Source organism: Hyla sarda, chromosome 4 (assembly GCF_029499605.1).
Source record: "Hyla sarda isolate aHylSar1 chromosome 4, aHylSar1.hap1, whole genome shotgun sequence".
Taxonomy (NCBI): Eukaryota; Metazoa; Chordata; class Amphibia; order Anura; family Hylidae; genus Hyla; species Hyla sarda.
In genome coordinates, this window is record NC_079192.1 from 135257975 (window position 1) to 135285946 (window position 27972).

Sequence of the window (27972 nt, forward strand, 5' to 3'; positions counted from 1 at the left end):
GCTTATTTTTGTGATGAGGACGTAGAAGAGGTTTTCTTCTGATGACTCTTCCATGAAGACCATATTTGTACAAGTATCTCTTTATAGTTGAATAGTGTACCACAACTCCAGTGTCTGCCAGAAACGTGGGTTTTGAATATTTTTTCTCTCAATCCTGCAAGCTGTTCTGTCTGATATTTTTCTAGGTCTTCCAGATCTTGCTTTAACCTCCCTGGCGGTATGATTATGTGTGGAAATTTGTACCAATTTTTTGCATTGAAATTTCACATCTCCCCCCGCCCATTTTACATTTCCCCCTCCCTTGTCACATTCCCCCCGCCCTTATCATATTCTCCTCCCCCTTGTCACATCCCCCCTTGTCACATTATCCCCCCTCCCTTGTCACATTCTCCCCCTTCCCTTGTCATATTCTCCCCCCTCCCTTGTCACATTCTCCCCCCTCCCTTGTCACATTCTCCTCCCCCTTGTCACATTCCCCCCCTCCATGTCACGTTCCCCTCCCCCCATCACATCCCCCCCTTGTCACATTCTTCCCCCTTGTCACATTCCCCCCTTTGTCACATTCTTCCTCCCTCCATGTCACATCCCCCCCTTATAACATTCCCCTCCCCCCCTTATAACATTCCCCTCCCCCCCTTTGTCACATTCATTCATTGTCACCTTGTCCTGCAACAACACACACTAGGTTTGGCGGTCAGATTTCAAACCTAGTGTATTTGCTGCAGAACAAGTCCTTTCCCCTTCAGCCAATCACTGGCTTGACAGCACTGCGGCCGGTGATTGGCTGAAAAGGGAAAGGTCCTACAAGATGAATAATGAAGAGAGGACACCCCTGACCGCACGTAGGGGAACGGCATCTGCAGGGACCAGGAGAAGGTAAGCAGAAGGTTTTTTTATTTTCCTCCTTTTTCCTTTTACACTTAGCTCAGTGTTTTTCTACCAGGGTGCCTCCAGCTGTTGTGAAACTACTACTCCAAGAATGCCGGACAGCCTTTGGCTGTTCGGGCATGCTGAGAGTTGTAGTTTTGCAACATCTGGATGCCCCCTGGTTGAGAAACACAACATTTTAGTATTTGTCTGTACCTGCTCTGGCTGGCCCCCGCCACTCGTATGTTTTCTTGGGGCCGTATCGCTATATCGCAAAAAGGAAAAATCGCAATTCAATTGTTTTTTGCGATATATCGTGCAGCCCGGCCGGCAACTCTGCAATTCTACCCCGAGCGTGACTCGGGGTTACCGCTACTGGCAAGGAAAACTAACCCCGAGTCACGCTCGGGATAACCGCTAAGTAGGTTAACTTCCACTGTTCCTGATGACTGCCATTTCTTAATTACGTTCCCAACAGAGGACATTGACATCTGAATATGTTTTGCTATCTTCTTATAGCCTTCTCCAGCCTTATGAACGTCAACGTAATCAGTTTCAGATTTCTAGACAACTGCTTAGAACCACCCATGGTGCTGGTTGTTGGGGCAAGGTGAGATGAGTCTGGGCATTTAAAACCTTTGAGATTGACATCACCTGGTCTTCCCAGATGATGATGGAGAACAATCCATGACACTGGCAGGTCTCAGCTTTGCAAAGGGGGCAGTGCTTGCTATAAATTCTGCAGGGTGCCCAAACTTTTGCAGACGCCGTTATTTTGTTTTCTGTTATTTTGAAAGTATAAATGATGGAAATAAAATCTAACTTTTGTTGACCTATTATAAAAATGTCTAATCTGTAATTTGATGCCTTTTGGAGATTTTTCCATCTTTCCTTGGCTCCTTTATGCACATTAATAACATTTTTTACCTGGGGTGCCCAAACTTTTGATCCCCACTGTAGGCTTATACACCCCCCCCCCCCGATTGTAATATCCCACCCATTGCCTTATATTCACTCCCATTATTAAAATTAAGTTCATGCCCATCTGACTAATTCTCTGAATTGTCAGACAAATTATATAAACCCACATATCTCTGGAAGGAAAGGGCATATCAGGAAACTGTAAAAAGGTGTTTGATCAGGACATCCTAAGCTATTTAATTATATTTTTGGGGGCTGGCCACAGTTCCTCTTTAAGTATCTGCCATTTCTGTGTATGTGTATTTACATCATATGTCCTCTGTTCGGCATAATTTTTTTGGAAATATATAGATTGATTTTAAAGGGTACTGATCAGATTTCACAAAAGTTTCTGTCACGATCACACCCTATCAGTCCAGCCAAGACATTAGAGAAAGAGTGATGGTGCAAGGGTTAAAGCCGCCAGACCTCTGGGTATCCACTACTAGTCCCAGCAAGTCACCAAATTAACCCTTAGATAAACGTGTTTCCATCAGAGCTGCCTTCAGAAAGGTGAGCTCATATATTTAGAGATCAAAGACCAGAGCTGATTAATTAAACATTTAATCTGATAAAAGGTATCACAGTGCTGACTATATAAAAATACAGACACAAATTACATACAGGTACAAAAATATGAAAGAGTTTGGCAAGGCAAGTTCAGAAAACAAAAGATGAAGTTCTTACAGCATGATGATATTACAGTCCATGAGAGTGAGTTCCAGCTGTTCTTAGGATGGTCTTGTCAGCTTATGGCACAGCCTTGAACACACTGAGTCTAACATTGTTAAATATTATATATCTGCCTTTTTGGAGGGAGACTCCATTCCCCCCTCCCCTCTGATCCCACAGGGGGGGGGGGGGGGTCATCTCTGTTCCTGGCCCTCTTATCTGGTTGATTATTTGATGGGACCAGAGTGCCCTTACATCCTGCTGCTTCAAAAGAGCCTCTGACTTCAAAGGAGATACAAACAAACAGCCAGACCCCCATTAAAATGCAATGCACAAAAGGATACACCGTCTGAATGACCTCTCACCCATGTCTTGGATAATCCATCGCACGCAGTTATAATTTATAATACACATATAGGATTTTAATAATCAGGCCTTGGGCCTGACACCTCCCCCTTATGATGGGGACAGAGAGATCTTGCCTCTCCAGGCTGATAGATCTGTCTCCCTTAACCATCTATTTCTTTTCTTGACACCACAGGCCCTGCATTCCCAGGTAAAGATGGCACTGAAGGGGCCTATTTCCTCATTTAGCTGCCTCCTTTTTTCATCTGAGAGCTATGGATTGATCTCCACATCCTGAAGGGATCCCTGGCTCTTAGCTTCCTCCACTAGGTCTAGTAGGGGATCACTACCCAGCCCTTCCTCTGGTGCACTACATACACTGAGTACCACCTCCTCAGGGTCATAGTATGCCATATTAATGTGGTACTGTCTCTGCCTCTGACCTTTCTCATCAAGGGCAACTACATATGTGGTGGGTTCTAGGCGCTGCAGAATGGGGAAGGGACCCTCCAAGGCAGCCTGTAACTTATTCTGCCTGATGGGGTTCAGAACCATTACCTTCTGTCCCACTTCATAGACCCGGTCCCTTGCATTATGATCATACCAGTACTTCTGCCTGGACTGTGCTGCTGTGAGGATGTCATGTGCCAGCCCAGTCATTGTCTGCATCCTGTCCCTGAATCTCAGAGCATACTCCACCACAGAAGTCTCAGGGGCAGGTAGCCCCCCTTCCCATTCTTCCCTAACTAAATCTCGGGGTCCCCGCACTTTGTGACCATATAATAACTCAATGGGCGAGAAACCTGTAGGCTCTTGTGGTACCTCCCTGTAAGCAAATAACAGATGGGGTAAATACTTTTCCCAGTCTCTGCCCTCCGATTCTACAAATGTTTTTAGCATTTGTTTCAAGGTGCCATTGTTACCGGACACTCTGTCCAACCAATCTAGAGGGTTGTGATCAGTTATGACAGTAAAATCCCTGCCATACAGGTATGGCTGTAATGTTTGCAAAGCCCAGACCACAGCTAGACATTCCTTCTCTATGACCGCATAGGCCACTCCCAAATGTCCTGCCAGGGGGTCTCATGGGCCAACCTCAGCAGCTCTTTCCTGTACTGCCTAGGAACCACTAACTGCCTTTCTCTCTCCTGGGCCCCTAGCATGCCTTTGGAATGGGACTCCCAGTACAAGATATAATTTTCCCAATATACCCGATGCCCCTCTGTGTCAACATCTGTATGCTCAGCACGTTGTCTCAGCCCTTCAAGGGAAGGGTCACTGCGCAGAGCTTCCCGGAAATGCTAATTTCCCTTCCCCCATCTCGTGGTATCAGGCAGCACATTTCCCCCAGGTGAACTAGCATCTCCACCTTCCTCTGCTGGGGCTTGCAAGTCACGCAGCTTGCCCCTTGCATCACCATCCTCCCTTCCTTTTAAAGCTGCAACCCTGGCATGCTGCTGACACGTTACCACTGCCACCATTGGTATGCCTCCCTGGGGTTTACCTTCCTCCCCCTCAGTTCTAGACAGAACAATACAGGCATCATACACAGGGCTATCACTCCTTCCCTCCTCCTCCTTAGGCTCACAGGATTGGGACATATCACTCACTGCTGGTCCCTCATCCTTACATGTCACCAGGGGCACACCAACCCCTCCCCCTAGCCCATCTCCACTAGGTTTTGGCATTGGCAATGCATTGTCACCACATTTTACAATACACCCCATTCCACTTTTGGAAAACATTACTGGTTCAGTCACAGGTAAACAATTATCAATCCCCTGCACTCCCTCCCAGTTACCACGTTTCACAATACACCCCATTTCACTTTTGGAAAACATTACTGGTTCAGTCACAGGTAAACAATTATCAATCCCCTGCACTCCCTCCCAGTTACCACGTTTCACAATACAACCCATTCCACTTTCGGAAAACATTACTGGTTCAGTCACAGGTAAACAATTATCAATCCCCGGCACTCACTCCCAGTTACCACATTTCGCAGTGTCTCCCAAAGTCTCGCACAGTACCTCAAAATGAACAGGGCTCTCTCCTAGCCCATCCGGTGTGCAGGTAGTGTCCTCTGGAGCATAATGACAGAGCATCCGACCCAAATCATTCCCCAGCAGAACATTAACAGGGATGTCGTCAGAGACCCGCACCTCCCGCAAACCTTGGCCTGTACCCCAATCTAGGTACACACGGGCCATGGGCACAGCAGGCCGCACACCTCCAATTCCTTTTAAAGCCATGGTTCTTCCAGGGATGATGTTGTCTGTATCCACCACTTCAGGCCGCACAAAGGTAAAGGAGGCTCCAGAATCTTGCAAACCCACTGTTACCCGGTCACCCACAGTTACACTCTGCAGGTTATCCGCTCTTTTCTCTACCGCTCCGGACACCAGAAGAATGGCTGTGTGTCCTCCAGCTACTGGTGGAGAATTCTTTTTGTTGGGGCAAGTGGCACTCAGGTGCCCAATATTGTTGCATCTGTAACATCGGCGGGTGTCCCCCTGACCCAATGTGGCTCCTGTTGCTTTTGGGGATGATGGCAAGAATTTTACGGCTGGCTTGGTGCTGCTGGTGGTGCTCTGTGGGTGTGTGGCTCCCCTCCAGGTACTAGCTCCAGCTTGTGCAGATCCCCGCTTTGCTGTTGGTGCCCGGTTGTTGGCAAAGTCATCTCCAAGTTCTGCTGCTTCCGTTGCTGTCTTGGGCTTGCGGTCCAATATCCACTCTCTGGCTTCAAAGCTCCGTGTTTGGAGAAACTGATCCAGGACCATCTAGTCCTCCAAGGCCTCATAGGTAGTGACTTGTAGGCCCCCAGTCCATTGCCTGAATGCAGTCCTTAGCTGACCTGCATGTTCAGTGCAGCTTTCTGTGGCACTTTGTTGCAAAGTCCGAAACTTTTTCCGATAAGCCTCTGGAGTGAGATTAAAACTTTTAAGCAGGGCAGATTTTATTGCCTCATAGTCCTGGTCACTCTCACAGGGTCCCCACTGTTCCTTAGGTAAATGAAACTGCCGGCAAACCTTTTCAAATCTTCTCAGGAACACATCCAGATCACCATCTTTCTCCACCATGGGGAAATGTTCCAAGCGAGGTTTGTGGTCTCCTTCATCCTGCACATCACTGCGTGCAGATAAAGCATCCCCTCTCAGCCTCAGAACCTCCAGTTCATGCCTCTGCTGGGCCTCTCTCTCTCTCTGCAGCTTCTCTCTCTGCTGCTCGTGCCTGGGCCTCTCTCTCTGCCGCCTCTCTCTCTTCGGCTTGTGCCTCTCTCTCTGCAGTTTGGTACTGGAGAAGCAGTTGGAGTTTCATATTGGCATCCACATTCCCAAGGTGTTGTAAGGCAGTCCGCATATAAGAGTCCAAGGCATCATGTGGAGTACTGTCCTGATGGGGATTAATGTTGTATTCCCCAGGAGATATCAGTCCTTGGATGGCAGTTCCAGCTGTAGGACTTTGTTTCATGTCACTTAGCTCTTCTGCACGGGCATCATACTCCACAAAATCAGAAATAAGTTGTTTCTTGTTCTTTCCTGCAGTAGGGATGTCCTTTTCTTGGTACATTAGCTCCAGTGCAGGCTTGGACTGCTTGCGATATGCCTCCATATTTCCGAGATGAGACAGAGGAGGTAAAACAGGAGATGGGGAGGACAGAACTGTCTTGCACTCTTTTTGTATGTCATTTAAACCAGCACTGAGCTCTGTCTTTGGAATTTACACACAAGAATATGTATGCAATTTCTTTTTAGTGCTAATATTTCCTTACAGGTAAAATCCAGCAAGCACTAAAAATCTCTAAATATATCCCGATGCTGCCACCAGTTGTCACGATCACACCCTATCGGTCCAGCCAAGACATTAGAGTGAGTGTGATGGTGCAAGGGTTAAAGCCGCCAGACCTCTGGGTATCCACTAGTCCCAGCAAGTCACCAAATTAACCCTTAGATAAACGTGTTTCCACCAGAGCTGCCTTCAGAAAGGTGAGCTCATATATTTAGAGATCAAAGACCAGAGCTGATTAATTAAACATTTAATCTGATAAAAGGTATCACAGTGCTGACTATATAAAAATGCAGAAACAAATGACATACAGGTGCAAAAATATGAAAGAGTTTGGCAAGGCAAGTTCAGAAAATAAAAGATGAAGTTCTTACAGCATGATGATATTACAGTCCATGAGAGTGAGTTCCAGCTGTTCTTAGGATGGTCTTGTCAGCTTATGGCACAGCCTTGAACACACTGAGTCTAGCATTGTTAAATATTATATATCTGCCTTTTTGGAGGGAGACTCCATTCCCCCCTTCCCTCTGATCCCACCAGGGGGGGGGGGGGGGGGGGGCATCTCTGTTCCTGGCTCTCTTATCTGGTTGATTATATAATGGGACCAAAGTGCCCTTACATCCTGCTGCTTCAAAAGAGCCTCTGACTTCAAAGGAGATACAAACAAACAGCCAGACCCCCAATAAAATGCAATACACAAAAGGATACACCGTCTGAATGACCTTTCACCCATGTCTTGGATAATCCATCATACACTAGGATTTTAATAATCAGGCCTTGGGCCTGACAGTTTCACAAAAAAGGAAATTATTATGCTACACAATACCTAATCCTGACCCTGTAAATCTTATTTTTATAACTCTATCACCTATATTTATTATAAAATTCTCTACTTTCATTAGCTCACAGTGTTAGAAATCCCCTCAGGGGAAGGGGGTGTGTCCCTCCCTTGCGGTGGTGGGAGGTGATTGGTGTGTCTGCTCATGCAGCCTTGTCCACGAGTCAACTCTTGTCCATGACTCATGGACAAGCCTAATGCTGCTGTAGGACTGGTTAGTGTCCCAGTAGGTATGAGGACCCCTAGTGGTGGGACTTTTAAGAACTGTTTTCTTTATAAAAAAAAAAAATTAAAAAAATATATATATATATATATATATATATATATATATATATATATATATAGTGCTGGGCGGTATACCGGTATGAACCGGATACCGTTTTTTTTTCTCCCACGGTATGGATTTTTGCCCATACCGCTATACCGGTCGGGCCCCTCCCCCACCCTCCGGATGAATTCTAGAGCCCAGCGTAGCGCCCTCACTTATCCTGGTGTGCTTCTGTGGCCCGATTCCAACTGCGGAATCGGGCCACAGAAGCTAATCCATTTACTGTGTCCCCCTGCTGCGCCTGTCAGCCAGTGTCCCCGCGAGCACGATCAATCCCCACCGCTAGCGGGATCCATGTGCCCACTATTGGTGTCACAAGAATGCCTCCCGCGAGCGCTACCATCACCGCTAGCGGGGTCCCTGTGCCCACTAGTGGTGTCACAAGAATGCCGAGCGTGGCTCTGTTCCCCGTCCCTGTCAGCTCTCAGGGTACGGGAACAGATTTAAAAGCCTCGCGCTCGGCTAACGTAGTACTGCGCAGGCGCAGCACTACGCAAATAGTGTAGGGCTAACGTAGGCAGCGCTAGGAGCCAAGCGTTAGCCCTACGCTATTTGCATAGGGGAAAAGATGTGTAAGCACCGGAGAACCCCTTTAAGTACATTAGGTTAGTTAGGACACTACTGTGCAGTTGTTTTAGGTGTGGAAATATGAGCTGACAATAATCCTACAATAATCCTACAAAATTCCTGTGTAGGTGTACCTAGAAAAATGTGTGCTGTTTTGTAGGCAACAGATGGCCAAATCAAATATTGATTTGATTTAGATTTATCTTTGCCTTTTTGATAATTGAAAATAATGATGTTAACATTTGTTTCTACTTTTGTAAGCATTTTTGCAGCATTTTTCCCACACCTGTCTAAAACATTTGTACTGTATATTTTAAGTTACTATGTGGAAAAATGTTGTACACACACAGTTGGGCACAATTGTGTAGATATACAATAGAGCGGTATTGTTTTGATGTGCTCTAATGCAAAGGCATAAACTGTTTGTGTCCATCCATGTGAATTTGGAATCACTGCTATCTAAGTGTGACTCTGTTTACAGCATGCTTATGACCTCGATTTGAGAAAAGCTCCTGGTATAAATCATACAGCAGACTACATCTTCCATAGGTTCTCATGTTAAAAAGAAAAAAAAAACATATACAACACAGTTTGTACTTTTACTGGATACTGCCTTATTGAATAGTGTAGTGCTCAACAGTCTTTCATACATTCTCATTTTTTTATTCGGCGTACTGAAGTATACAAGCTGATGGAGGCCGCAATCTTTGTCTAGTAATGGAGCCTTTGCATATGCATACTCAAGTCTGTGAACTCCCCCCCCCCATGACAGTATCCCCCATTTACCCATTGGAAAGAGTAATGTTGTTCTCGCTTTTAATGCAAACATAACCAAAAGGAGACATCTTTTGACAAATAACTATATTGTTGAATTATATATTAACATTCTAATATACCCTTTCGGCAGGTATGTTTCTTAGCTGTAGGATGTCTCAGCTTTGTTATTGTCTGGAGTTCCTACTTGCTGAGTGGTGCTTTCTTCAAGGTGCTGCCATCCTCCCCTTTGTAAGAAGATATGTTTTCAACAGAGACATTTATCCTATGACCCTGTGATCCTCTAAGATAACCTTAGGTGACTTCTTTCCAGATGTATATTACTCTGTTAACCAGTTTAGTAAACCCAGTGATCTGTCTTTTCTGCTTATTAAATTTGTCATCAGATATCACTGTAAGTTGGCTGTTTTGCAGGTACGTACATGTATGTGAATGCTCACGTCAATAATGTAACTTTCGATTTCATTGCTTTTTTTATGGTATGTGTGGAGTATCTAGTTACTAAAAGCAGTAGGGTATTATGACTACAAACTGCTTGAAAATTGTCTAGAACCTGGCTGTCAGAGCATATTCTCATTTTAGCTTTATTGCATTCTGTTTGCTTTCTATAAAATAATTACAGTAAGCTTCAACCCACTGTAAAAAATTATGTTGGTAACATTGTGTAGACCTTCACCTTAAATAGACATTCAGGAAAGCTTTATCACATTGTGTGCCTTATTTAATCCTCCCTGCATTAAAGTGCAAAGTCTGGCTTTCTATTTCAGTGTCTGTTTACAGCAAGCATTGTAAGCCTGTGGTAATTGTAATCTGTCTCAGGGGCTCTATTCCACGTCTGTTTCCATACAGAATTTAATTCTTAAATTTGTTTATTGTGACACTTTCTAAACTAAGGAAATCCTTTTAGCAGTGCGGAGAAAGTCTGTGGCCTTCCTCCTTTCTAAATATATGCTTCTCTGTAGATTTACTTTTTTAAGAGCATTTAGTGCACAACTGGAAATACATCATAACTACTTTCAGCTAAGGATCATATCAGACAGGGAGATTATCTTCCTAGTGTATCTACTGTGTATGGAGCTACATGATGGCTAAACCTAGATATTTACAAAAATGCAAATGATGGGTCTCTTTTATGTTCTGGGAACTCGGCAGTTAAGGTCCATTCACTCAGCAGAAGTGGAATCCAGTGTTAAAATTCTGCATGGAAATTCTGGTGCAGCAGCTGCAGTGGAAAATTATGCTGTGAAAATTAAAATTCCAGACTCTGTAGAAAGAATGAACATGTAAATTTTTTTCAGCGGAATCCTCTTGGAAATGTATTGCTGTTTATGGAGAAGGAGCATTTCTGAGCCGTCCTTGCGCTGTCCGATTCAGTCGGCACCTGCTGCGCACAAAAAGTCCACCTTGAATATTTCTGGGTGGAAATTCTACTGTGTGAATGAGCCCTTAGAGATCCCCATTTACTTTGGTTGTCATCATAAATTTCAGACTATATAAAGGATGTAGCTGTATTGATTTCTACCAAATTTACTAAAAGATGTGTGTCTCTTTAAAGGGGTACACCGGCCCTAATACATCGTATTCCAAAGGATAGGGGATAAGATGTATGATCGCGGGGGTGCCACCACTGGGGACCCCTGTAATCTGTGAAGGTGGATAGGGGATACAATGTATTAGGGTTGGGTACCCCTTTAATTTGGCTCACTTCTACTTGTTTGACAGTAATCAAATAAAATCTATGCTTGCTATGATCAGGTATGGATTTGGCCTAAACTTCTACATTAGTCTCACAATTTTCCTAATATTGCAAGCAACCAAAAAAATAACAGATTTTACCGCTAATGTGCCGCATGTCACTATTTTGTTACATTTATGTACAAAACTGGTATGAGCTGCTCTATAAATGTATACCAATGTTTCTGTTCAAAAACAAAATGTCTAAAAGTTCAGAAGTCTCTTTTCCCCCTCTGCCAGTGAAGTGTGATGGGAGAGCACAATTTGGGGGTGGTTAGTGTGTAGGAACCTCAGGAAAATGGTGAGAGGTGTCTGCAAAGCAATATCTATCTAGATGGTTTGCAGTTATGTTTAGTTTACGTATAGAGGTGTTAATTTTTTTTTTGTCATATTGCATTTGTGGTGTTTTGTTAATAAGATATATAATGTCATTGGATGATGTGGACATGGTGGCAAGAAGACATATTTGGAAAACTGCTTGGAATAAAAAAAAAAAATTTGCACCATTAAATGTGACCTGAAACAGTTTAGTAAGTGTAATCACAAGATCCCTAGGTCCTAGCAATGGGTCTCAGTACTCAGATACCACTAGGGCAATCAGGCACTTTCAAGAACAGTTATATGAAAACATGTATCAATAACAAAAAAGGTAACAAATAACAAAAATGGAACTCCTCATTAAAGGGGTATTTTGTTTTAAAAGGACCTATTTCCCTATCCAAATAAATGAAATACATATATCTAAATATATAAATAGGGTTTCTGTGAAATGACAAATTGTGATGCATGTTATGTTATCCATGCAGTTCCAAGTTAAAGTAAATATAGGACAAGCTACTTCTCAACACTTTGTCCTAGGAAATATTTATAGACAGTAGTTTTTTTGCGAAAATTTTTATATTTGCCTAGTTTGTCTGGGACTTCCAGAAAACCATGAGCAATCCTGTCAAAACAACCTCTTCCGAGTAAATAAAACAGATTTTCAGTCGCAACCTTTTGAGTGGGTATAGGAGTGCTGTCTAACAATTGTTATTTAAAACAAAGAAACCTTTAAGACTGCCAACATGACTAAAATTATTTCCAATGTGGTCTTGATTAGTGTTTAAAACAGTATTAAATATTATTGTGCAAAATATTGTGTAATATATGACCTAAATCTTGATATTTAAGATATTGCCATTGCTTCTAAAACTGCGTAGGATCTGTACACTGTGAACAAATTGTGACATTAATGCTTTCAGGATGTGCAACCTTGGAATTATGTAAGTGAAAAATGTCTGCACACAGTATCCAAAAACACTGTCTCTGATCGAGGAAAAAAAAAGCTCTGAGCAATGCTTGACATTATCAAACATTGTACAAAGGCTCTTAACAATAATTTTCTAGAAATATATGAAACTATTGGAGCGTGACATTTTCAAGATAATAATATTTTTAAAGATTAATGGAAACAATATCTTCATTATATTATACGGCTAGTGGCCCACATTATTGTTCCAAATACACTTCTTAAGGTACAGCCCTCTACAAAACCAATGTGGATTCCATTGAGCATTATTTGTGAGCATTTTGGGTGAAGTATGTGGTTTTTATAACTGCCATATGATCTGAGGTACTAACCTGGCCTCAGATAAAACAAACTCAGATTAAATCCTTGGCTTGTGCGCTCACATATTACTGATGCAAAGGTCTCTTCTAAGAGTTCTCACACTAGGGGTTTTAAGCATGAAATGATTATAGCTTGGACTGCACTGAAGGCACTTATAGTGTTTGGGCCTTCTTTTTTTGTGTGTTTTCTTAAATCAATTTCGGATTAAATATGGATTTCAATATAGCTGTACTCAGACATGCTACAGTCATTTCACATTGCCTTTGCCACAACTCTGCTGTACATGGTTCTTTCTTTCCTTTCCATAACAAGTCTCCTCCCATTAAATATGGTGGCCAGTCTCTCCATTGTAGTGTTGCCAGAACAATGATTATTAATGTATTTCCTTCCTGACTCTTACAAGTATTTTGTTTTTCCTAAGCTTCGTTGACCTATTTTAAATATCTCTTTACTGAACACCGTTTTGCTCAGCTGTATTTCCCGTTTTGTAATATGTAATATTTATTTCCAAGACATACAGAAATATATTTAAGGCAATATATTAAAGCCTCTTTTGCATATGCTGTACATCAAATATAGAACTATTTTTATATTCACATTTGCATGGGTTTATACTTCTGGGTCAAATTCTGTATTTTATACTTAAGTTGTTTGAACATTATATATTGACCTGATGAAGGGAATAGTTTTTACCTGAAATATATTATACCAATGTATGTATTATACCAATAAAACAAAACTTGCCATTTGGAATATATCATTGTGAGCAGCACTCCTGTAATAAATTATTACCTTCCCTGAATCTTGCAAAACAAATGCCAGCAGAAGCCGGCACAAAGGAGAAGCCACTGTACAGAGGTCAATATCTGCCTTAAACAATCTTAAGTATTGTGTCTAAACCTGCACAACCTTATAGGTGAGCAAATTTTTAGCACATCTTCTTTTGGAGTTCCTGTAAAGCTAAGTCAGGTTTTCAGCTATTGGTAATTTGTGTGCACTCTCTCTTTCTTTCTCTCTCTCTCTGCCTGTTTACCCCCAGATACACTATATGTAACCCCCGGTAGATCTTACCACTGGTTGAGAACCTAGACTATATAGTCACATTAGCAAACTAATACTTCCTTGTCACTAAAGTGGTTTTGTGGCACATTTTCATTGGATCCCCGTACAGCCACTACTCTATGTACGGAGTTGTCTCTTTTCAACTTTGCTCTCTATGTAGGCAGGCACCACAGCTCTGGCAAGCAGCAGATCAGCCGTCTTGCTGGGGATCAAACTTCCACTGATTAGATATTGATAGCCTAAACTGAGGAGAGACGATCAATTACAGTCATGGCCGTAAATGTTGGCACCCCTGAAATTCTAAAAGAAAATGAAGTATTTCTCACCGAAAAGGATTGCAGTAACACATGTATATTCCCTTTGTGTGTATTGGAACTAAACCAACAAGGGAGGAAAAAAGCTAATTGGACATAATGTCATACCAAACTCCAAAAATGGGCTGGACAAAATTATTGGCACCCTTATTATTGCACACCCTTTGGAAAAAATAACTGAAATCAATCGCTTCCTATAACAATCAATAAGCTTCTTGCACCTCTCAGCCGGAATGTTGGACCACTCTTCCAGGTCTCTCTTATTGGAGGGGCGCCTTTCCCCAACAGCAATTTTGAGATATCTCCACAGGTGTTCAATGGGATTTAGATCTGGACTCATTGCTGGCTGGTTCAGAACTCTCCAGCACTTTGTTGCCATCCATTTGTTTTTGTTTTTTTTACGTATGTTTGGGGTCATTGTCCTCCTGGAAGACCCAAGATAGCAAGACGCAAACCCAGCTTTCTGACACTGGGCTGTACAGTGCAACCCAAAATCCGCTGATAATCCTCAGATTTCATGATGCCTTACACACATTCAAGGCACCCAGTGCCAGAGGCAGCAAAACAACCCCAAAACATCATTGAACCTCCACCATATTTCACTGTAGGTACTGTGTTCTTTTCTTTGTAGGCCTCATTCCATTTTCAGTAAACAGTAGAATGATGTGCTTTACCAGAAAGCTCTATCTTGATCCCATCTGTCCACAGGAGGTTTTCCCAGAAGGATTTTGGCTTACTAAAGTTCATTTTAGCAAAATGTAATCTTGCTTTTTTATGTCTCTTTGTCAGCAGTGGGGTCCTCCTGGGTCTCTTGCCATAGCGTTTCATTTAATTTAAATGTTGACTGATAGTTCTCGCTGACACTGATGCTCCCTGAGCCTGCAGGACAGCTTGAATATCTTTGGGACTTGTTTGGGGCTGCTTATCCACCATCCGCATTATCCTGTGTTGACACCTTTCATCAATTTTTCTCTTCCCTCCATGCACAGGAGATTTGGTACAGTGCCATGGGTTGTAAACTTCTTGATAATGTTGCGGACTGTGGACAAAGGCAAATCTAGATTTCTGGAGATGGACTTGTAACCCTGAGATTGTTGATATTTTTCCACAATGTTGCTTCTCAAGTCCTCAGACAGTTCTCTTCTCTTTCTGTTGCCCATGCTTAGTGTGACACACACAGACACACACAATGCAAAGACTAAGTGAACTTCTCTCCTTTTTATCTGCTTTCAGGTGTGATTTTTATATTGCCCACACCAGTTACTTGCCCTAGGTGAGTTTAGCCCTTTAAGAACCCTTGACGTCATGACACCCTGGTACTTAAGGACCCATAACGTACGTCATGGAGAATTCCGGTCCCCGCCACGCGGGGATCTGACTGGGATGCCTGCTGAGATCATTCAGCAGGCATCCTGTGCAAATGCCCAGGGGGGGGGGGTCATCAGACCCCCCCCATGTCGGTGATCGCCGCAAATCGCAGGTGAATTCACACTTGGGATTTGCGCAATTTCGGGTAATACGGGTCTATGGTTACCCCGAAAATAAGGGGGATCGGGGTTGTCCAAGACACCCACGATCCCCCTCAAGGAATAGGAGCAAGGTGGCAGGGGTGCCACCTCTCCTATCCCTGCTAATGGTCGTCAAGAAGCGACGACCAATAGCAGATCGGGGGCGGGGGGGTTAACTTTCGGTTTCCCCCGTTCTGCCCACTCACAATAGGCGGGGCAGAACGGGGAAACTGACTGAGGATCGGCACCGAAGATCCACTTACCCATCCGACGGTAGCGGGCGACGGGGATCGGCGGGTTGCGATGTCGTACGGCTGGCTCCCTGGATCCTACGGAAGCCGGTGAGTTGCCTAGAAACATCTGGGGGGCTACAGTTTAGAGATCACTGCACAGTGGTCTCTAAACTGTAGCCCTCTAGATGTTGCAAAACTACAACTCCCAGCATGCCCAGACAGCTATTTGCTGTGTGGGCATGCTGCGATTTGCAGTTTTGCAACAGCTGGAGGGCTACAGTTTGGAGATCACTGTGCAGTGATCTCTAAACTGTGGCCCTCTAGATCTTGCAAAACTACAACTCCTAGCATGCCCACACAGTAGTTTTCTGTCTAGGCATGCTGGGATTTGTAGTTTTGCAGCATCAGGAGGGCCACAGTTTGGAGATCACTGTGCAGTAGTCTCTAAACTTTAGCCCTCCAGATGTTGCAAAACTGCAAATCCCAGCATGCCCAGACAGCAAACAGCTGTCTCGGCATGCTGGGAGTTGTAGTTGCGTACCTCCAGCTGTTACATAACTACATCTCCCAGCATGCACTTCGGCGATCAGTACATGCTGGGAGTTGTAGTTTTGCAACAGCTGGAGGCACACTGGTTGGAAAATGGAGTTAGGTAACAGAACGTAACTGAAGGTTTCCCAACCAGTGTGCCTCCAGCTGTTGCAAAAGTACAACTCCCAGCATGCATGGTCTGTCAGTACATGCTGGGAATTGTAGTTTTGAAACAGCTGGAGGTTTGCCCCCACATGTGCATGTACAGGGTACATTCACACTGGTGGGCTTACAGTAAGTTTCCTGTTTGAAGTTTGAGCTGCGGCAAATTTTTCGCCACAGCACAAACTCCTAGCAGGAAACTCACCGTAAACCTCTTGCAGTGCGAATGTACCCTAAAAACACTACACTAACACATAATAAAGTTTAAAACACAACATATACACTCCCTTACACTGTCCCCCCAATAAAAATGAAAAACTTATTGCACGGCAGTGTTTCCAAAATGGAGCCTCCAGCTGTTGCAAAACAACAACTCCTAGCATTTCCAGACAGTCACTGACTGTCCAGGCATGCTTGAAGTTTAGCAACAGCTGGAGGCACCCTGTTTGGGAATACCCCTGTGTCCACCCCTATGCAATCCCTAATTTAGCCCTCAAATGCGCATGGCGCTCTCTCACTTTGGAGCCCTGTCGTATTTCAAGGAAACAGTTTAGGGTCACATATGGGGTATTTCCGTACTCGGGAGAAATTGCACTACAAATTTTGGGGGACTTTTTCTCCTTTTACCCATTATTAAAAGGAAAAGGTGGGGGCTACACCAGCCTGTTAGTGTAAAAAAAATATTTTTTTTTACACTAACATGCTGGTGTTGCCGCATACTTTTAATTTTCGCAAGCGGTAAAAGGAAAAAAAGACCCCCAAAATTTGTAACACAATTTCTCCTTAGTACGGAAATAGCCCATATGTGGGCGTAAAATGCTCTGCGGGCACACAACAAGGCTCAGGAGTGAGAGTGCACCATGTACATTTGAGGTCTAAATTGGTGATTTGCAAAGGGGTGGCTGATTTTACAGCGGTTCTGACATAAACGCAAAAAAATGTGACCCCACATGTGACCCCATTTTGGAAACTTCACCCCTCACGGAACGTAACAAGGGGTACAGTGACCTTTAACACCCTACAGCTGTTTGAAAAATTTTCGTTAAATTTGGATGGGAAAATGAAAAAAAAAATTTCTCTAAAATGCTGGTTTTGCCCTAAATTTTTCATTTTCATAAGGGAAAATAGGAAAAAAGCCCCCCAAAATTTGTAACCCCATTTCTTCTGAGTAAGAACATAGCCCATATGTGGATGTAAAGTGCTCTGCTGGCGAACTACAATGCTCAGAAGAGAAGGAGCGCCATTGGGCTTTTGAAGAGAAAAAAAGGCCACGTGTGTTTACAAAGCCTCCCTGGTGCCAGAACAATGGACCCCCCCCCCACATGTGACCCCATTTTGGAAACTACACCCCTTATGTAATGTAATAAGGGGTACAGTCAGCATTTATGCCCCACAGTTGTCTGACAGATTTTTGGAACAGTGGTCCGTGAAAATGAAAAATGTAATTTCCAAAATGGGGTCATGTGTGTGTGTGTGTGTGTGTGTGTGGGGGGGGGGGGGGGTCCACTGTTATGGCACCACAGGGGGCTTTGTAAACGCACATGGCCCCTGGCTTCCATTCCAAACAAATTTACCCTCCTAAAACTCAATGGCACTCCTCCTCTTCTGAGCATTGTAGTTCGCCAGCAGAGCACTTGATGTCCACACATGGGGTATTTCCATAGAAGAAATGGGGTTACAAATTTTGGGGGTCATCTTCTCCTATTATCCCTTGGTAAAATGTGGGAAAAAATCAGCATCATAGTGGAAAAAAATGTTTTCATTTTTTTAAACCCCTTAAGGACCGGGCGTTTTTCGATTTTTGCTCTTTCGTTTTTTCCTACTTACCTTTACAAAATCATAACTCTTAAAATTTTGCACCTAAAAATCTGTATTATGGCTTAGTTTTTGCGCCACTAATTCTACTTTGTAATGATATCAGTAATTTTACCCAAAAATCTACGGCGAAACGGGAAAAAAAAAATCATTGTGCGACAAAATTGAAAAAATACAGCCATTTTGTAAGTTTTGGGGGCTTCTGTTTCTATGTAGTACATTTTTTGGTAAAAATGACACCTTATTTTGATTCTCTAGGTCTATACGATTAAAATGATACCCTACTTGTATAGGTTTGATTTTGTATTGCTTCAGAAAAAAATCATAACTACATGCAGGAAAATGGAAAAGTTTAAAATTGTTATCTTCTGACTCCTATAACTTTTTTATTTTTCAGTGTTCAGGGCGCTATGAGGGTTAATTTTTTGCGTTGTGATCTGAAGTTTTTCGGTACCATTTTTGCATTGATCTGACTTTTTGATCGCTTTTTATTAATCTTTTCTTGATATAAAAAGTGACCAAAAATGCGCTATTTTGGACTTTGGAATTTTTTTGCGCGTACGCCATTGACCGTACGGTTTAATTAGCGCTATATTTTTTTTAATCGGACATTTCCGCACGCGGCGATACCACATATGTTTATTTTTGTTTTTATATACACAGTTTTTTTTATTATTGGAAATGCCGGGTGATTCAAACTTTTATTAGGGGAAGGGATAATTCAAAGGGTTAATGATTTTTTTTACACTTTTCTTTTGCAATATCATAGCCCCATTGCATTTATTGATCTTTAACTGTGTTCAATGCATCTCCATAGGGATGCATTGGTCAGGGTTTTCGGTGATTGATTGCTCAAGGCTGGATCTCAGGCTTGAAGCATTCAATCGGCGATCGGACTGCAGGAAGGAAGGAAGGTAAGAGACCTTCCTCCTGTAGTACAGCTGTTCACGATTTCACCGCGGCGATCCCGAACAGCTCCCTGAGCTAGCCGGGCACTTTTACTCTAACTTTTAGCTGCATGGCTCAGCTTTGAGCGCGCGGCTAAAGGGTTAATAGTGCGCGGCACTGCGATCAGTGCTACGTGCTATTAGAGGCGGGTCCCGGGTTCACTATGACGCCGGGCCCGCCATGATATGATGCGGGGTCACCGTGGGACCCCGCGTTATATCACGGGAGCGGGACCAAGGATGTACTCATAAGTCCTTGGTCCTTAAGGGGTTAAACTGTAAATTTTTATTAGAGTTTTATAATGTAACAAACAATACAAGTATGTCAAAGGCCAGGGACAGAGTCCCATGCAGCGAGGACACAGGAACCATCACATTATTGCAAATATCGATGAATAAAGAAAGAACTAAATACTAATAGCCCAAGAGAGCCAATTAAAAAGAGAGCCAAATAAAAAACTGAAAGATGATAAAGTACTATCCCAATAATGAAGGGTTTGACAGGGGGGGGGGGGGGGGAACAAGAGGACAAACCAGACAACAAGACAAAACATGGGACAAAAGAAAAGAGCACACACACAGAAAGATTAAAAAAAAAAGGGGAGAAAATTATTTTTTTCATTTACACATCCAACTTTAACAAAATGTCATCAAACATCTGTGGGGTGTTAAGGCTCACTGTACCCCTTGTTACGTTCCTTGAGGTGTGTAGTTTCCAAAATATGCCATGTGTTTTTATTTTTTATTTTTTTGCTGTTCTGGCACCATAGGTGCTTCCTAAATACGACATGCCCCCCAAAAACCATTTCAGCTAAATTTGCTTTCCAAAATCCAAATGTGATTCCTTCTCCTCTGAGCATTGTAGTGGGCCCGCAGTGAACTTTACGTCCACACATGGGGTATTTCCATACTCAGAAGAGTTGGGGGTTACAATTTTTGGGGGCATTTTCTCCTATTACCCCTTGTAAAAATAAAAAATTTTGGGGAAAACTTGCACTTTAGTGAAAAAAAAACATTTACACACCCAACTTTTACGAAAAGTTGTCAAACACCTGTGGGGTGTTGAGGCTCACTGTACCCCTTGTTACATTCTTTGAGGGGTGTAGTTTCCAAAATAGTATGCCATGTGGTTTTTCTTTGCTGTTCTGGCACCATAGGGGCTTCTTAAATGTGACAAAAACTTTTTCAGAAAAACTCACTCTCCAAAATCCTTCCCTTCTGAGCCCTCTAGTGCACCCACAGAGCACTTGACATACACATATTAGGTATTTCCTTACTCGAGAGAAATTAAGTTACACATTTTAGGAAGATTTCTCTCCTTTTACCCCTTGTAAAAATTCAAAAACTGGGTCTACAGGAACATGCCAGTGGAAAAAATGAAGATTTTGAATTTTCTCCTTCAATTTGCTGATATACCTGTGAAACACCTAAAGCGTTAACAAACCTTTTGAATGTCATTTTGAATACTTTGAGGGGTGCAGTTTTTATAATGGGGTATTTCTAATAAGAAGGCCCTTCAAATCAACTTCAAAACTGAACTGGTCCCTGAGAAATTTCGATTTTGAAAATTTTGTGGAAAATTGCTGTACTTTGAAGCCCTTTGATGTCTTCCAAAAGTAAAAACATGTCAATTTTATGATGCAAAGATAAAGAAGACATATTGTATATGTGAATAAATATATCATTTATTTGGAATATTCATTTTCCTTATAAGCAGAGAGCTTCAAAGTAAAAAAAAATGCAAAATTTCCAATTTTTTCATCATATTTTGGAATTTTTCATCAAGAAGTGATGCATGTATCGAAAATGTTACCACTAATATAAAGTAGAATATGTCACAAAAAAACTATCTCTGAATCAGAATGAAAGGTAAAAGCATCCCAGAGTTATTAATGTTTAAAGTGACAGTGGTCAGATGTGCAAAAAATGCCCGGGTCCTACACTGAAAATTGGCTGGGTCCTTAAGGGGTTAAAGGAGCATCACATGCTTGAAACAATATTATTTTTCCACCATTTTGAAAGGGTGCCAATAATTTTGTCCAGCCCATTTTTGGAGTTCGGTGACATTATGTCCAATTTGCTTTTTTTTCCTCCCTTTTTTTGTTTAGTTCCAATACACACAAAGGGAATAAAAGTGTATAGCAAAACATGCGTTACTGCAATCCTTTTCTGTGAGAAATACTTAATTTTCTTGAAAAACTTCAGGGGTGCCAACATTTACGGCCATGACTGTAAATAGTTCCAGAAAACCCATTTAGTAACTACATTTATCTTTTCTACTTACACGTTCTGTGGTTACATACCACCTACCTACAAAAGAAAAAAGCTGTTTGCCTGTTTATCCTGTTCCTTCACAATTACTTGTTGTAAAAGCTCATTATAGATAATGTGACATTAAGGTAAACTTTCTGTTAGGCAGCAAACTTGGCTAAATGGGTGACATAGTGCCAAAATGTGAACAGAAAAGATTTCTTTAATGACTAGGAAAATGTAGCAAGAACAATACTATTGCTTAGAATGCATGACCTGACTAGCTGAAGTTTTGTTGTTTGGGCTGAACAGTCTAAGTATATAAATTAATCTCCTTAAAAGGTATTGAAAAGTTTTATTTCCAAACACTATCAAAATATCATTATTTTGTCTAGTGAAAGCCATTGATTCATAAACAGATGGAGGGCTGCCTAGTGTTGAACTGAAGCACATTGTTATATTGTCTCTTGTGCCAAAGACCACACGCAGACTTCTCTTTCATTGCACAAAAGGTGCATTCGCATTCATTTAGATTCTATTGTCTTTTTTATGATGATCATTGTGTTGCATGTAAATTTACAAACAGTTGGCGTTTCTTTCTCTTCATTAAAAAAAAACCCTGACCTGCCATTAGTAATTACAGTTGGCCCCTTTATTAAAAAAAATAACCTTTCTGTGTACTGCATTTTCCACAATTTAAAGTAGATTTGTCACTTTGTTTATGCTCCCTATGTGTGGGCAGTATCTTATAGGAGCAGGAATAGCTAAGCTTTGTACCTATGACAGTGGTCAGTAAGGGTGCATTCACATCAACATTTTTCCATACTGTTTTGAATCAGTTTTTGTATTTGAAAACAGTATACAATCGTATTGCTTGCCTTATACATTGACCACCCATATAAAACTCACATAAAAGGATATATCAGAAAAACTGATAAGTACAAAAACTTACACAACCTGTGTTTTTTTCCAGTGCATAAATCTCCAGTCTACGGCTGGGTTGACATCACGATTTAAGCCTCCTACGCACAGATATGATTTCTAAAGCTCAAATCAGCTCAAATCGTATCTGTGCACCGACAGGCACAGACCCATTAACTTCTATGGGGCAGCGGACCCGATCTTAGTCATCTAGTGACTATGATTGGGTCATTTTCTGAGCGCATCTGATACTTGACTTTGACTTAAAATCATGTTAAAGGGTTTTTCCCAGTTATATATAACATCAGTAAGAGGGTTATGTAACTGGAAAGACATACAGTTACAGATTTCAGCAGTATAGTTTTCTTTTATGCATTTGACGACCAGAGATGACAAACATGATTTAAACAGAGCCTGTTGTTCACATGTCGAAAAGAAAGCACCGACCAAAGACTGAATAAATCATCTTGTCTCCAGTTACTGTAGCAAACTCTGGATCACAAAGAAAATAATGCTGGCTAGCCAGGAAAGACAGGTGATATTAAACGGTAATAAACAACTGGACTTGCCTGTTCCTTCTTACATCATCTCCCATTAAAGAGTTCCTGTCATCAAACCATATTTTTTAAACTAACTCGGATTATATTCCCTAACTACTCCTAACACTCCAACTGCCCTTAAAAAAAAAATTCCGAAATCCGAGCTTTAAGAACCTCTGTATCATATATTTTCCCTTGCTTACATTATGTGAGCTCCCGGCAGGAGAAAGTTGGTGTTACCCATCAGGCGCGACATCACTGAAGCCTGCAAGAGCTGTGCCTCGCCATGCCCCGCACACACTTCCTGAAAATGGTCTCCCGCCAGGCTGGGAGGAGACCAAACTGTTTGTCTTGCGGCAGGGAACAGAACAGAGCCACCTAGTGGCCGTTTTTTCAATCACATTAAAAACATGAAGGTTGAGAATTTTAACAGCAAATAAAAGGCAAAGTGTCTTATAATTACATAAGGAACAATATATTAAAAGTTTAGTTTGGTGAAAGGTACTCTTTAAGAGAATGACCTTCTGCCCTCATTAGATTGGATTACATTAGCTTTTTGTCCAATTCATACAGATTTTACTTTTATCCAATATGTATGGTCAGCTTTAGAGCAGAGACACATTTCTGAGCATATAATCTTGTTCTGTTTAGGTATAAAAATAGAAAGAAATGGAAACGGTTAATATCAGACTCATTTTATAGTAAAGGGAGGTGATAATGTTGCTGGTACATTAACCTTAAGATGATATGCAGCAACACATGATCGAGCATTCACAATAAAATACTTGCGTTGAAAGTTTTCCAGGACAGCATGTACTTGGATTGATATAAAAGGCACTGCCTTCCACTCTGTAGCCAAATGATCTAGTAAATCAATATGGTGATTGTGCACGGTATATTTAACAGTGGAATAAATATTTAGTATTACTTTTAACATTCCCAGTCAGTGTCATATGAACGCCTGTATACTTTAAGACAGACGTCAAACATGAGAATCAAATAATTTTCATATGTATCAGAGAATATACAGTATATGTATTAAAGTGCTAAAACACTGTGCTTAGGCATCAGAGTATGTGTTAACAACTTCATTATTAGTATACTTGTCCTTGCTATCTTATACTTATAGCTGCTTTTTAAAGTACTGTGAGAAGGTGAAAGGTATCGTGGTGGATAGGCAATATGTGTCACCAAGGCTTTGGTGAAGTAAGAGCCGGTATTCATTCAGTGTCTGTGCTGCGATGCAGAATGACACTATGGCTGTAGTATGTCTGAAAGACCAATCCGGGACAGCTCTTACTGGGAATGACCAAGTGCAGGGTGGGTGTCATTACCCACAATCTAGGCCGCCTTTTAGTTGGCCTTAAAGGCAACCTGTTTCACCAGTTGAGGGGGATTTGCTAGTTGCATCTCACAATGCCAGAGAGAGCTGTATGTGGAGTTCTTCCCTGTTTGCTCCAAAGCTTGGAAGCTGGTGAGCAGCCTGCCTGGAGGCCTGGAAAAGAAGACTTGCTTGATGCCGCATGGCATTGACACAGGTGTGAACGAACACCTAAGGAATACTGGTGGACTTTTGTTATGTTTTTCTTAAGTTTTTCTTATGTTTCATTTAACCCCTTAACGACGCAGGACGTATATTTACGTCCTGCGCTGGCTCCCGCTCATCAACGGCTGGGACCCGCGGCTAATACCACACAGTGCCGATGTGCGGTATTAACCCTTTAGAAGCGGCGGTCAAAGCTGACCGCCGCTTCTAAATTGAAAGTGAAACTATCCCGGCTAGTCAGTCGGGCTGTTCGTGACCGCCGCAGTGAAATCGCGGCATCCCGAACAGGTTACAGGACACCGGGAGGGCCCTTACCTGCCTCTTCGGTGTCCGATCGACGAATGAATGCTCTATGACTGAGATCCAGGCAGGAGCAGTCAAGCGCCGATAACACTGATCACAGGCGTGTTAATACACGCCAGTGATCAGCATGAGAGATCAGTGTGTGCAGTGTTATAGATCCCTATGGGACCTATAACACTGCAAAAAAAAAGTAAAAAAAAAGTGTTAATAAAGGTCATTTATTCCCTTCCCTAATAAAAGTTTGAATCAAACCACTTTTCCCATAAAAAAAATAAAACAGTGTAAATAAAAATAAACATGTGGTATCGCCGCGTGCGTAAATGTCTGAACTATAAAAATATATCGTTAATTAAACCGCACGGTCAATGGCGTACACGTAAAAAAAAATTCCAAAGTCCAAAAAAGCATATTTTGGTCACTTTTTATACCATGAAAAAAATAATAAAAAGGGATCAAAAAGTCCGATCAAAACAAAAATCATACCGATAAAAATTTCAGATCACGGCGCAAAAAATGAGTCCTCATTCCGCCCTGTACGTGGAAAAATAAAAAGTTATAGGGGTCAGAAGATGACATTTTTAAACGTATACATTTTCCTACATGTAGTTATGATTTTTTTCCACAAGTACGACAAAATCAAACCTATATAAGTAGGGTATCATTTTAATCGTATGGACCTACAGAATAATAAGGTGTAATTTTTACCGAAATATGCACTGCGTAGAAACTGAAGCCCTCAAAAGTTACAAAATGGCGTTTTTTCTTTGATTTTGTCGCACAATGATTTTTTTTCCGTTTTGCCGGGAATTTTTGGGTAAAATTACTGATGTCACTGCATAGCGGAATTGGTGATGCAAAAAATAAGCCATAATATGGATTTTTAGGTGGAAAATTGAAAGGGTTATGATTTTAAAAGATAATGAGGAACAGACGAAAGTGCAAAAACTGAAAAACCCTGAGTCCTTAAGGGGTTAAAGACTGTTTGCTTTGTGCCAAGTGTGAATAAAACACTGAAATTTGATTTGAAAAGTAATGTTTCCTTGCCTCTATATGGCAAACCGCACCTATTGCAAGAGCGAGACATCACAATATGTACAATGAAATCTAATCTCCTTATTCTTGGACAGATTTTTGATTTCTCTATATTGTATATTGGTCTTTTCTCTTTGAGGTTTTAGTGTATTTCTTGCCACAATCTATATAATAGGAACAATGTTGTGGGATGTAAAACCCTACATGTTATAATTTCTGTGTGAATTGGTAAACCTATTGGGGTGAAACAATAGATTGCTAATGAAGCTAAAAGCATTAGCCTAACGCTGTATTAACTTTGTATGTGAAAAAAAATCTTTTGACTTTGTTTTTAGATTTTGTGTTTAGGTACCCTGACAATATAACTGTTGATTCAAAATTAAAGCTATATACCATACAATTATTTGGTCAATTCAGGGACCATATCACATTGTGGTTAAAGGATGCAATAGAACATTGTCTAGCCCAGTTTATACTAGTACATTTTGCAGTTTAAATTTAGATAGAATGGCGTTTGAATTTATAGTAAGGGGGCACGAAATAATAAGCCAGTAAGCTGTTAAACTATAAGCTTTCTTTACGTCTCTGCTGTTTTTAATAAGAAAAACATGTTGCTTTTAATTTTGATTTTCTCCCTAAAGTTAAAATTGGTTCTTGTGTAGAAATTATTTGGAAATATTCCTAAACAAATTGCTTGTATGAATGTATGGGAAGGAAATTCATCCTCGTTTGCACTTTGTTCACCAATTTTCTTTCCATGGTATCATGTTAGTGAGCCAGCCTGGAATGTCATGGTTTTACATCTTGACTGCTCATGTTCCTTTGTTTCAGAATTACTGAGGCTTCAGACTGATTGAAAATGGCAGCAGGAATTCTGTGAGACGAAATCAATTATGCTTTTTTATTTCCCTTTGTCTTTCACAGACTGCAAAATGAGAAGTGGATGAATGTAAGAGCGGGCGATATCATCAGACTGGAGAACAATCAGTTTGTGGTTGTAAGTAATACTTTCATTTACATCACGCTATGTGTCTCCAAGATTTTACTTTACATTGATTTACTGAATGCAGGTAAAAAAAATATAGGAAGATGAATTTTATCATAAAAGTTTTAACATTTGTAATATAGCAGATTATCCAAGGTAGGTGACTTGTGTAATTAGTTCTCACACTATGCCACACTGTGTGAAAAAGGCTTTACCCCTAAAATGACTGTACAGTGGCAGCTTAATAGGCCTTTTTAGCTCAGGCATGGACTACTTCAACCATCAAAGAATATTTTCTTGATGTCCATGTATTAAGTTAATTTTCCTAATGACAGATGTATAATAAAGCCCATTATTTCCCTGGGTCCAAGTAGAAGGCAGAATAGATATTTTTAAAGTTATGGAAAGCAATTTAGTTTTCACTCATCTGCAAAAGTAGAATAGTTAAAATTAATCCAGTGTGTGCAAATTTATTTTTTTTAACCCAATATTGTACAGAAATAAGGACTGACTTATACCAAGAACAGGATGTTACAAAATGTCAAAAAATGTCTTAATGGCTTGTATTAGAGCTGTATCTTTACAACAGCTCTGCTTGCAGTACTTTGTTATTGCCAAAAGATGGCAGAAGTGTTGTGCCGCACATGTGATCAATCCTTTTAAGCTGTATCTTCAATGTACTGGTTTTAAAGAGCTACCAAAAGATGCTGTTTGCATCACTTGTTTAAATGTTAAATTTTTCATGTCTTTCATTTTTGTAGCAAAAAATAAAAGAATTAAGAGCTCTTAAATGGGCACTGTCAGATACATAAACTATTTCGTAAATTTAGGCAAAACATTTACCATTCTAATCTACTTCATAATAAAATTTTGTTTCCTTTTCATAGAAATAATTGCTCATAAAATCATGTCTTTGTCCAAGCTAAAGCACAGGCAGGGACAAAGTCCAGTAAGTGAGGGTGGGCTAGCACTCCTCTGTGCTCTCTCCTGACTGATAGGACAGGAGAGAGCACATAGAATTACTATTAGACAGGAGAGAACACAGAGGAGTACTAGCCCACCCTCACTCACTGGACTTTGTCCATGCCTGTGCTTCAGCTTGATCAAAGACATTATTTCTTAAGCCATGATTTATATAAAAAAGAAAATAACATTTTCTTATGAAGTACATTAGAAAGGTTAATGTTTTGCAAAAAATGTGCAACATATAGCAAGTTTTCAAATCTGACAGTGCCCATTTAAATTTCCACCATGCCACTGACTATAAGGATATGTGCAGTGATAAGCCATAACATTAACTTAATATTATTAAGGTCCCACTTTGCTGCCAAATAGCTTGACAAA

At 41.2% G+C, this 27972-nt stretch overlaps 1 protein-coding gene across 6 annotated transcripts in view; it reads left to right on the forward strand.

Annotated features, from left to right (window-relative positions):
* Positions 1-27972, forward strand: part of ATP8B4 (ATPase phospholipid transporting 8B4 (putative)) — a 517140-nt gene that overhangs the window by 213776 nt on the left and 275392 nt on the right. For all 6 annotated transcript variants that reach the window (XM_056572217.1, XM_056572215.1, XM_056572212.1 and 3 more), the window contains exon 8: positions 26568-26640. In XM_056572217.1, the coding sequence (XP_056428192.1) occupies positions 26568-26640 (73 nt within the window). The remainder of the gene's footprint in view (positions 1-26567; positions 26641-27972) is intronic.